Below are 13,160 nucleotides of genomic sequence, written 5' to 3'. Positions count from 1 at the left end.
GCTGGCTTGTTTCCAAACTCTTTGATTGTCTGACTGCTGTTTAGTGTTCCCAAAATCTAAGAAATTAACTTTGGAACAATAATATTGTACTCAAAAGTACAAATGACGACCAAAACGACAAATAATAATAAACTGGAATTATTCTTAAAGCATGCATGTGCGCTAACTGACTGTTTAATGTGTATGCAGGTGTGTTTGACTTCTGTGCAGGCAGATGAGAGGGAATGGGTACTAAGATGACCCACAATTCAACAGTGTTTTTCAAGGATGAATTCTTCTTCTTGACTGCTTTTTATCTCCACAACTCTCATGACACTGCCAGCGGTGTTGGCAGGGAGATTTGTGACCAGAGGCCTCCGCTCCTCCCGGCTCGTCATCATGTTGCTGCTGCCCTACAAAGACAATAACACTTCCCATCCACCAATCTGATGCGAGCGTAGAAACTTCCTGTTTTCAATCCCACACAGTGAGGCGACTTTCCTGGATAAAAGGCAACGGTTCCCTCCACTCCACCCCACCCTCAACCCCAATCCCCATCAAATGGAGATTAAATCCATTCAGGACAAGTAATCATAGCAACAGAGAGCTAATCCCATCAGGGCATGGCATGAAGAGAAACCGAGTCCCACAGCTTTTACTTCTGGATCACGGCTCCTGCTCTCTGATGGGGAAGTGGTCCATCTGGGCCTCGATCCTCGTCATGTCAGCAGTAATTTCCTGTCACCTACAGTCCAATATTTCCTTTAGCTCATTATCAGATGATTTTTGAGAGTATTTAAAGTGACGACACTGGTGATAACGACTGCATCAATTGCAAAGATATTTGTTGATGACACTCAGTTATGTGAGAGCACCATATTAAGTTACTGCCAATGCAAACCGAACATTTCCTATTGCTACAGCCTCACATCAAAAGTATCTCATTGGCATCAACATGACAATGATCATTTTCTTCATTTGTTGATGATCTTTGTGATGTAACCAACTCCTTTCCCTCATTAACATTATTAGGATTCCCATTAGCGTTGGGTTTGAATCCGACATATTGCCAAAGAGGCACTTTTGCTTTTTTCGTTTCTGCATCTTTTTGTTGGGTTGAGCTATATGACAACTATGATATATGATATATTTTCAAGCAAGATATTGATTTAGACAATGCCATTTATATTGCTATAGGCCTAAGTTGCGTTAAATGACGTCGTTTTTCCAAAAAGCAGTGCCAGTGAGCATCTCTCCTCTCTCATACCCTCCGCACAGCTCCGCCCCACTCACTCACTCACAAGTTCTCCAGCAACACTCAGAGAGACACAGAGCTGCTCCTCTGTATGTATGAATGTTGTGCTACTCTAAATCAGTCTGTGAGATGAATGAAATGACCGCAGTAGCACACGCGCAGTACGGCATTGTGCTGCATGTGTGGGAGACAGAGCTGCTTAATTGTGTCAGGTGTGCATTTGTTAGCTAGTTTGTGTGTGAGGTGGATCATAGCACAACGCTGTCTTTTTATTAGTTGTAGTTTATTCTAAGACATTGAGGCAGTGCCTGGATGTAGGCGACAGGTGTATTTAAAAAATGTAGTGACAACACAGACGTTTCATATAAGATGTATTCTCCTGCTGATGTCAACACAGATTTGTTGTTCACAATGTAGCATTATTAGAGAAACAACAGGGAGTGTCCTCTGAAGCGTCAGTACTAAGTTTACTGCTTCCTTTCCCAATGGTGTCCCAGGGAAGAACTCTGTTCCTCCCAAACACGTTTTCTATTGCCCACAGGATGACAGGACACCATCAGTGGTGAGTTTCCTGCATCCTTACATCATGACAGTGTCTAAGGGAAGATCTCTGTTGGTTGTGATTTCAACTGTCCCTAAGTCGACTAGACGCCATTGGTCTTACGCCCTACTTTCCAGTCTGCGTAAACCAATGCGACACAACGGAAAAACATAAGTCACTACCATTGGTGAATATTATCTTATTTGTCAACAGGCCAATGTCAGTCAACAAGGCGAATATCTGTGGATTCACATGTGCGTTCAACAAATCAGTGCATCCCTAAAACTACATGCTAATCCTCAAATAGAAAAGAATGGCACCTGTAACCATGACAACTGTACATATCAAGGAAAGCGAAAAGCCTTACAATGCTTAGAAAACTTAAGTGTAAAAAAAGAAGAAAAAAAAAAACTATCAATTGATTCAAATTGAAATTTTTGTTGAAAAGGCTAATACTGAAACAACACCAGTTGCCAAAATTGCTTCCTCCACGCCCCGTTATTCCACAGTGACCTTACTTCTGGATCATGGACTGCCACTCGCCCTCGCGCTCTCCGATAGGGAAGCGGTCGATCTGAGCCTGGATCTTTGTCCTCCACTCTCGCATGTAGTCCTCAATGTCGAACACAAAGGGATGCTGGCCGAAGTTTGCGTCCACCACCTCCCCAGGAGTCTGAAGGCCCACGGTCGGGTACAAGTTTGGCTGCAGCAGAGAGATTAAAGAGTAGAGAATTAGGATGATAGAGGAAAGGGAGTTGGGAATGTTATCTGGACCACAAATCAAAACAGGAAACGGTAAAAGGGAAAACAGGAAAACAGAAACTATTAGGAAATAAGCTTTTGTCTACAGTTAGACCTTAAAGCTTGTTTTCACAAGCTGGCAAAGATTCTACAATTAAACTGAGTGGCAGGCTGAAAGTCTGTCTTTTCACAGGAGAGCCAGGGTTCAAACTCCTGAGACATTACAGGGGCAGTGAGTCAGATCCCTTTGCCCATTATACATATCTCAGGATGATCGATACACTGATTTGTTCTTAAGTGATGCAGTGATTATATTGCCAGATGCTGAATTTTCTGGCCTTCATCGTTTGAGTACTCAACCTCCAAATGTACTGTTTTATGGAAGTCGCTACAGCCTCCAGATAAATGTCTCCATCATGGATCAATACTGCATCAGTAGGACCTCCAGTTTAGTTTAAAGGCCAATTTTCAACCAGCTTTCTATCATCACAATATGGGTAGTGCATTAAACTGAACTTTAGTAAACTTCCCTCCACCTTACTGGTGTCCTGATCTCCTTGCTCACCTCAACATGCCATATGGCTCGCTGGCTCTAGGGCTGTTGCAAGAACTACAGGTTGTACTTCAGCATTCGGACACAAAGAGAATAGAAGAAAAACGCAGTATGCCATGAATACCAGGATGTTGTACTACATTTAGTCTGATTTTGCAGTATGCAAACCAGCATGCTTTTCTGACTGTTCTGACCCACAATCCTCTGCACAGTGGACGATACGTCACATTTACTGAGCTGCAAACAGATGACAGCTAGACAGCCGTTTGACAGCTGATTGACAGCTGTCTGAAGTCGCAATGACGCAATGTACGTACATTGAAGTAACTGATGACCAGTGGAACAGTAATAATAGAAATATTAATTGTTTAGTGAACTAAATAATCAAAATATACAAACAACAAAAGGACATAAGTATAAAAATAACAATGACAGAGAACTGCAGATGTAATTTCACTGTCGCAAATATATCAGAATCTACAACCTGTGCAGTTATAACTTTAAAGTTAAACTACACACAAGTGGCGTTTGTTTAATCTCCATGGTAACAGATGTAAAAGCAAAAGGGTCAAAGTTCAGGGCGTAATGTTATAAAGTGGTATGTCCCGATTGTGTGCATACTGCATAACAGAACATACTTTTTCTGGGCTGCCGCAGTACCTACTAAAAGTAAAGAGAAAAAGTATACGATTCGGAAAGCACCCAAGATCGTTGCGGACGGTAAACCTGCATTACGTTTCCATCAGTGGGAGTGTTTATTTGTCTGGTGTGGTGCAGTGTATTCTGTTTTCTCTGGTCACACAGCGCTAATTTCAAAATTATTCTCATCTTTCTACTGCACAGATGGCCAAGTTTTAAGAAAAGGCCATCTTTCCAGCTGTGAAATACTAGAACGACTTTAACCTCTACTATAATAACTGATATAGAGATGAGTAATCCCTCTAAGCATTTAGCGGATGAAGGGTAGCTTTAGTCACTTAATACAGAGCATACAATGGTGTTGTCTATCTTGTTAGAAACAGTGCTCATACAGGAGGAAATAGTGCATTTGTTGAGGACGATTTTCACCTGTGAAATAAAACACATTTGACGATCTAGAGCGCTAAGCATTTTTGACACCAGGACAGCGTATGTAAACAAAACAATCAGAGTAAATATCTATTTATTTTTCACTTTAGTATTTAGTCTAACATCATGTTGAACTAACCAGTCGGTCAAGTCTGTATTATTTTCAGTGAGCACAGAAGGTGTTCACTTATTGTTTGTCAATTAAATAAATATGCCAATGCGAAAAATAAATAAATATGCCAGTTTTTCCTGTGACTCAACTTACAAATGCCATTTGCTAAGACAGCTCTGATGGACTTGTTAAGCAGGGAAAAAGCAGTAAATGTATCACAGCAGATCTATGTAAAACAATATGAAAAGTCATTGAGATGTGGGCAGCGATTCAAAGGTCTTGAACCAGGCTAGGCGTATGTAGGATTGAGTCAAAATAAACCACTGTGTGTGTGTGTTCATGGTAATGAAGGATTATGTCACCCACTGCAACAGTGTGGCTCATTGATGTTCTTAATAGTTTTTAGGCAACAATGGAGCTCTATGGCCCAGAGGAAGAAGGTAAGTACTGTTTTTAGGACTATAGGAACCGTCTGACAAAATCTAAAAAAAAAACTCAGCTAAGCGGCAGCCAGGCTTTTGGTAATAACACCACAACAGAACAAAGAGCTGGCACCACCAACTCCAAAACCTTCAAATCTGGGCAGTCGGACAACGAAGGGACTCTCTGCACCCAAACATCACCATGAACCCAAACTGATTTCTAGATGCTTTTCTGAAAATATTTAGCTCATTATATATTATTTTATCATTTCCTTTCACTTTACTGATAGGAATAGTACAAATATGTTCCGACACACCCAACAGGAAAACAGGGAGGTGACCTGTTTGAGGCTTTTCTGTGCTACAGTGCAAGTTATTGACATGTTGCATGTCAAGGCCAAAGGGTTAATAAGTACATGTCTATGTCTTGTTCCTGGGAACAGCTGTTCTGCTTTTGTTTAAGTCCATGATGACATCTGTGATGATGATGCACGAGGAGATAAAATATGAGGTGAGGAGGTTTGTAGGGGTTCATTGTTCTACCATCCTACCAATCTAATCATGGACTTGATTTGATCAGAGGAGATGGTGACTGACAATGGACGTTCACCACAGTGACTGTGTGTGAGAGAGATTGTTGTTGGATTGGTACAAGTGTTCTGAAAGTATTACTAAAAGTGTCAGTATGTAGATATAAAAAGTTCATTGTATGACATATTAGGAAAAGACTAAAGTTGGGAATCGTCTTTAAAAAAAGTAGGGCTAGTCTTTTTATGATAAAGGAACTGGTTTAAATTAGAGTTAGGAATAGTTTAATGGTTAGGGAACAAATATAGTTGATAAAAGTCCACATAAGAACAGTGGTACAAAAGGAGTGTGTGTGTGTGTGTGTGTGTGTGTGTGTGTGTGTGTGTGTGTGTGTGTGTGTGCGTGTGTCTCTCTCTCTTAGAGTTGCCTTTGTCGTGGTCCAATAACCACAAAGGTCAGCTGTGCCGAGGTGACGCACTTCACTGCACAACTCTGGAGGAACATGAATGTCTGGCTCAGGGCCAGGCCTGTTTTGCTGCTCAATGGATTATTGTTGTGGCTAAGATTCTTATTTTCTTCTCCCTCGAAAAACAGCCGGATCCATTTTCATTCGCTACCAAGCAAGAAGGGAGGAAAAAAAACAAGTGTCTCCCTCACATCTCAATGCATTTAATACACGCATGAATCTCATTGGAATTAATGTCCTTTCAGTGTGGGAGTCGTTCACATACTGAAGCATGGGAGCTGAGACTCGCCTGACGATGAGCCACAACAGCACAAAGCAACACAAGTGATGTTCTGTTTGGACACAAACAGTATTTCAAAGTTTTCTTTGAGAAATATTTAAACTTCTAATAATTTATTCTTTGTCCACTTGAGGGCAGCAGAAACAAGCTGTAAACACGACACTGACATATTATCGCCCTATAATACAATCAGGCAAACATGTTAGCAAGGAGTTGCCTGGTTACACATCCAGCAGACACAGACTAACATACGCATTAGGAGCCATGTGTCTGGCAACTCCATGAAGTCCAGTATTAGCCCCTTTTAGACTGCCTGTTCAAGGTGGGAATATTGTGCCGTTAAGCTGCCTTAATGTGCTTTATGATAAAGGTACAATAACGGAATAGGGGGATGGAGTTGTCTTGCCTTTAAGCCACCACGGGAGGCAGTACCAGCATCGAAACGGTGTCTGTTGAAAGGGGACAGCTGGCTGGACGAGATCATGGGCAGGATGGGTATGATGTATGTTGGTACAATAATCACTAGGGAGAAATCTGGACCCTGTAGCTGGACCAGTTGGGAACCACTTTTCTAGACCTTCAAAACTTCCCAGCTTATCAGAATTACATGTTTTATTGATGTAATAAATTTATAACTTGGTGGTTAAAAATGAATCTATAGCACTCCAGGAACTGTATATAAAAGAATATACTGTGTCTGGTCTATGACAGTACCAACTTCAAAATAACCATCTCGTTCACAGTAATACCAGTATAATTTTTGATATGATACAAACAATTCATATTGCGACACTCATGATATTTCGACTTACTGTTACCCACGGCAACAACAGGCATGGCTGAAAGCGAAATTATTACTGACTCCGTGGTGGTTCCAGAAAGAGGAGCAACTTCAGTAGTGTGGAATAAACTGTGGCGTCCTGAATGTTTTATGAACAGCCCCGGACTTCTCAGACTCTTTTAGTGTCTTACTGCTCAGAGGGAACTCATTCAGCGGCTCCTCTGGCAGCAGCACAGCATCTCTCCCTCTCCTCTCTCGCTGTGCGCACACGGGAGTCGGTGTCGTCAAGTGATTTTGTCATAAACCTTTGGTGATGTAAACCTATGTGACGCTCATGGCTCAACAAAAAACTACTACTACTATATACTAACTATACACACTATATACTAACTACTATATATGTGACTGTGTGATAGTTGTAGTATCATAACAGCCTGTCACAGGTTACAGCGTGATGATTAGAGGAGAAATGGCAGAGCATAAAGGTCCAGGTGGGGAAAAAAAACAACTCCATCATTTAGGATTTTACTTAAAGAAGGAAATTGCCTGTTCATTTATATATATATATATAGATATATATATATATATATATATATATATATATATATATATATATATATATATATAGATCCCAGGGGACATTTTTTAATTTGGGGGCTGTTTAAATGCGCAATTTGTGGTAGATTTTATTTTGTTGAACTATTAATATTGTATACAGAATCTGAATCTCACTCTGAGTTACTGTTGTTGTTCACAAACTAAAGAAATGAGAGATCATTTTCATTTAGTTTTTACTAAATATTTGAAGGCAAACTATTTTCTTAAATTAATAAGAAATATATTTCTTGCTTACTTGTCATATCGTCAAGAATATCATTATTGCTGAAATACCCTGAAATATCGTGATATTGTTTTTGGGCCATATCGCCCAGCCCTACTCCAAAACCACACGTTTAATTTCCTACGTATAAAAAGGTTTGAGCTGAATTTAGTGACACCATAATTTGGATTAAAACACCAATTTAAAAATGAAAATAAAGATAACCTCTGATAAAACCTGCCTGTTTATGACTGGAGCCAAAGACACTGACACTACAACTTCTACAGAAGCGATATAAAAAAAACGCTTCAAGACACAGACTGTGCAACTATCTCTATTCCTGAAGTTCTTCATGAACAGTGTTTGACCAAACTTCACGTCACTGCAAGCTGAACTTTACTACAATAATACTTCACAATGTCAGAATGTGAAATGTGTCCAGGCCTTTTTCTCCCCCCTCTTTTCCAGAGTCCGATACATTTTACACAGCATAAATATTTCAACTTCAATAGACAATCTGCAGGAAATCAAACATTTCATTTCTATTAATAGCCTCATGTCCTACAGTCCTGATTAATGATGGAAACTAGAAGGATGAATTTACAACACAGGAGTGAACAAAATGTGGGTACTTACTGGTAGGTCTGTGAAGGCAATACCTGCAGATGAAGAGAGACAATGTCAGTGTGAAGGAGAGGATGTCTTTCTATTTCTACACACACGCGCACACACACACACACACTCACACTCACACACACACATCAGGAGGCCACAGATAGTGTGTTAACACGTGCTGAGGTAATCTGGTTACTATCATCTTTCTGCAGTAACCTGGTGTCTTAAATGTCATGTAAACGACAGAGACATTATTTAACAGGAGAGCCCTGATGTCTTAATTACACAGGCAGAGTGTTGCAGTAACAGCAGGTAGAATGTTAAAGATAGACGTTGTACAGAGAACAAAAGAAAAGATGGCGAGACTATGCAGTGTGCCTTCGTATTCAAAGTAATCTAATGTCAGACTAAAACTGACAAGTTAATGGGTAACTTTGGTATTTTAACCTGGACTCTATTTTCCTATGTTTTTGTGTCTAAGTGACAAATAGGAACAAAAATGTTTGAAACTGGTCCAATGTTGAGTGAGTCTGCTGCAGACAGTAGTGGCAGGTATGCACATTAATGTACGTCCACTAAAAGTGCTTGTTTTTGCAGCTGATGGGCTCCGATTGTTACTTCAAGTGTCTGACAAAATTATGGGAAGAACCCCTACAGAGATGGACCTATTTTTCTAAAAAACAGTATATAGACTCACAAAGTAATCCCTCTCAATCATCACCCATGACTCACTCTCAGTGTGTGTACCTGTGTATTTATCTGCAGAGACTCTGCACTCTGTCTGGAATTTCTTCTCATTTTCTGTGTTCTGGACATTTATGGGTGTGCACCCCCACAGTGCTCAGGTGAGGTTGGGGCTTTATACCAATAAAATAAAATGTCGTGTCCAGGTGCCAGACTGTAAATGGCAGGCATCCAAGAGACACAACACCAAAAAAAAAAAAAAAAAAGGAAGAAGTAAATATAGCGAGGCAAAACGCAAAAACGAGTGAATCTGGGGTTGACTTTTACTTAAAGTTTAGCTGGCGAGCACGTTTACAAGCAACTGACAGTCCTGCACAGTATACCTTTAAAGAGCCTTTTGTTTAACTAGAAACCGACCCAAAATTGCAATGACCAAACACACCAGATTCCATTTAAATAAACAGTTATTTCATCATGATAGAGCCAGCATATTCTTTCACATCTAACTGGCTGAATTGAGGGTTAACGTAATCCAAATCTGAGTTGGTGATTGTTGGAACAGCAGAGGACAACTCAAGATGGCTTCTGTGCGTATTATTTTCTTTCCATAGACTTTGAATGAAGTGTGTTTTACAACGATAAAATTACTGTTTATCTAAATGGAGTCTGGTTGGTTTCATGGTAGCTATTTAGGGGTCAATTCTGGTTAAATGAGAAGGATCCACTTTTTAATAAAGCAGATGACCTCTGTGGGGATCTTTTCCATAATGCTGTCAGACAGAGTAACAACCTGAGCCTGTCAGTGACAAAAACGAGCACTTTCAGCGGACGAATTGACAGCACTCAATTTCATGCGCTCTCGCTCAATACTAGACCATTCCAAAAACATGCCAAAAAAGTGTCCAGGTTGAAAGATACCAAAGTTACATTTTGAGTCAAAATACATCTGTTTCAGCAGGCTATTTTGAAATACACTTGAACAGTAAGTAAAAACCTGGGACATTCTCACTGAACTTCAGTTTGCGGTCAGCATTGTAGGCAGTGAGGAGGAGATGTGATGAGCGGCCAGCTCCATGTAAATATGGGTTAACTAGTAGCCAGGTGACTTCAGTGCACATACACAATTCTCTGATTTCCTGTTCTGACTGTATTTCTCCCAATAACCTGATTTCTTGTTAATGAGGGTACCTGAATCCCTTTTTCGTCTGGAAGTTATGCTCTGCTGCCTTAAGTGGGGCACCTTTTGAGGCAGCCTGAAAAGCACAACATATTTAAACTCCAATGGAAATCACACTTAGTCGTCCCTTTTTGGACTCAAAAATAATGTCAACATGTTTAAAATGTATTGTAAATTATTTTATTATTAAGAAGGAAGACAACAAAAACATATTTGGATATATGCTGCAGGGAAGTGTAAGCGCCTGTGTTTAACTGACAGCCGAGTGTCGGCTGGGAGTGAAAGAAAAATTTAAGAAAACTTGCACTGTATCTCAGAGCCACAGGCAAACAGTGTTGTTAGCAGTGATGTTAAAGAATAAAGGACCACAGCAGCATCTAAGAAAACCAAAGTGACATTTGCAGATAGGTCTACTTTCTGTTTAATGTGCTGCAGCTAATTAGCTAACTAGCCTGTGAGCTGACGTTAGCAGTACACTTCTCCCCAGTGAATGTTTGTTTGGTGGGTCGTCCAACAAGGTGCAGGACGAGACACCTGTTCATGTTTGTTATTCTTGTTAGATAAGAAAGACACTTTAGCGGGGAAGCTGATGTGGGTTGTTGTTCAAAGTCTTGTGCATCTGCTCTGCCTGTGATACAACACTGATGTTTCTGTTTTATGCAAATGTAATTAACTGTATGGAAGCAATTTCCTAATCTCAGTGTGTGCAGTACTAATGGTCTTCTGACAAATGAATGCAAAAATAGCTATCATGAAAGTAGATACACATGCTGTAGCAGGTAAATTAAATTAACCTCCAGTTTAAAAAAGTTATTTATATTCCATTACTTGTAGCAATAATCTCCAAATAACCTCCCCTTTTTAAGATTTTTTTCAAGTTCTACTGTCATCTGATGCACATGTCACACATTCAGGTACACAGAGGTTTTCAGTACCAAGTAGTAGATACCAATACAGTTTTATTGTTTACTGACAATACTTCCCACAGGTTAAAGCACTGGTTCCCAATCTGGGGGTCCCGACCCTCACCAAGGGCGCATTCACACCAGGATACTCCAGGGGTCTTGGTACGATTGGGCGGGGAATGCCGAAAAATTTCACACCTTCATTTGGTTTGGTTCACTTTCACACTGCACTTTTTAAAGCGGACCAAACTGCCTGGACAAAATCATGCAGTTACAACAGCTGCTCGTTAGGGGGCGGTATGGCCCGAAACGAGCACTGACCAGGAAGAAAAAAAGCACAAGGAAGAAGAAAACCCAGCTCATCGATTGGCCAGGACCGAAAACGGAAATCCATCCCCTTCATTTGGCTTGATCACCACAAAAACACCAAGCACCAAAATGCAGTGTGCTCTAGGTCACTTGCAAGTGAACCGAGACCCCCAGTTTTCAAGTGGACCAGGGTTTGCTCATTTGGTCCGCACCAGAGTTTGAATGAGCATTCACACCACTCCAAATGAACCGAACTATCCATAGAAGCAGACCAGGGTTTGTTTAAAGTGGAACAAATAGCGCCAGTGTGAATGGACCTAAGGGTCACCAAAGCTTTCTGAGGGGTTATGAGGCCTTTTTCATTTTAAGGGGTGTAAAAAAAACTTTTTTAAATATACAATAAGCCTATATCTCTGTATATCATTCACTTTGGTGATGAAAACTAAATGAAATTGTTATTTTTGAAGTTTAGATTACTATTCAAGCAGATTATTTTTCACAGCCTAATCCTGGAGTTAAAGCAACCAAAGAGCTAACAGAACAATGGCCAAGCATCGGGAGGGAAGAAAACACTGGATCAGAGAAGTCCTACCAAGTATATATGATTGCTAAAAACAAAGCGTACATATTGATTTGCGTACTGATTGGGGACCATGTTTAACAACAGTAAGCTGTATCAAGACATCCATTTACAAACTCTAAAACAACTCATTTTTGCTAAAATGTTACTATTTAAAACTGAACTGAAAGTGAAACTTGCCTAAGGACCCATACAATACAATAAAAGCATTGTTCTGTAATCGTCTTTGGTGTCTGTGCTCCTTACCTAGGCTGTGGCCGTTCTTTGTGTAGAAGCAGGTGTTGTTGATGAGGTTAACGCAGCAGCCAATCACATCGCCTGTTGTAAACGTGGGTCCGTAGGGTTGCCCGGTGCCAGACGAGCAGAAGGAGTGGCCGTCATCTCCATGGTAACCGTATGAGTGCTTGTCCCAACCTGAGGGATGTGAGGTGTAAGAATGAGAGCGCTGTGCAGGCAGGGAAAAGGTGTAAAAACACAACAGATGGTTCAGTCTGAGACTACATTGAAACTAAACCCAGGTTCAAGGTATGGGAACTGAACCCAGGACTTCAGTCTTCTCAATCACGGGGACAGCCTGCTGTTGTTTTCACCGTGACTGCAGAAGGACATGGCTCATTCAGTTTTTCCTCAACGCTGGAGATGCTCTCATAATCAGGACACGTTTTTTAATATTGTGATGTGTTTCACTCCTCGGGGAGAGGGGAGAAAGAAGCAGCCTCTGCTGCAGCGTGGATGGCCTCCAGGCTAGGTAGGACCCTTGAGTTACTGCGGAGCTGCTAAGTTAATCCTGTAACTGCCACAGTCATCACCAGAGGAGAGCAATCAACTCTGACCCGTTTGGCATCAGTTCCTCACAATTAGTGAGTTTTCATTAACATGTCTTCATCAGCTGGGACTCTGCAGTTTGCTTGGGGCCTCCTGTTATCTTTACACGAAGGGACTGGAGCTTCTGGGCGGGTCCCGCTCTTAGACTGGCGAAGGGGTATCGGTGCTCCTGTTCTGCCTGATAACCTCTGTGGAGTGCAGAGCTCACATCTACCAATGCTGTTTTAAATGGTACTATGTCATGGCAAAGAGAACAAGCAGCCACAGCAGAAATCTTTTACATACTGACAAGTGGTTGACAGCAGTTTTGAAACTGTGCCAGTGGTGTTAAATCTATGCACACTGTCTTTCATTATGTGGTAGAAGATTGTCTTTGTGATCTTTTTTGCATTCTTGAGGCGACTTAGACCACATTTATTTAATTAAAGTGCTATAATATGCCCTCATCAAAATAACTAAAACCTGACTGATTTTTGAGACCAAAACCTATATGATTTGCAGATTGAACAGGCGAGATAT

At 40.8% G+C, this 13,160-nt stretch overlaps 1 protein-coding gene across 2 annotated transcripts in view; it reads right to left on the bottom strand.

Annotated features, from left to right (window-relative positions):
- ranbp9 (RAN binding protein 9) overlaps positions 1–13,160 on the bottom strand; it is a 34,942-nt gene that overhangs the window by 9,676 nt on the left and 12,106 nt on the right. For both annotated transcript variants that reach the window (XM_049597571.1, XM_049597572.1), the window contains exons 4-6: positions 12,063–12,230; positions 8,183–8,205; positions 2,294–2,478 (exon numbers count right to left, since the gene is read on the bottom strand). In XM_049597571.1, coding sequence (XP_049453528.1) covers positions 2,294–2,478; positions 8,183–8,205; positions 12,063–12,230 — 376 coding nt within the window. The remainder of the gene's footprint in view (positions 1–2,293; positions 2,479–8,182; positions 8,206–12,062; positions 12,231–13,160) is intronic.

Source organism: Epinephelus fuscoguttatus, linkage group LG15 (genome assembly GCF_011397635.1).
Source record: "Epinephelus fuscoguttatus linkage group LG15, E.fuscoguttatus.final_Chr_v1".
Classification (NCBI taxonomy): Eukaryota; Metazoa; Chordata; class Actinopteri; order Perciformes; family Serranidae; genus Epinephelus; species Epinephelus fuscoguttatus.
This window is presented reverse-complemented; position numbering and strand designations above follow the sequence as displayed.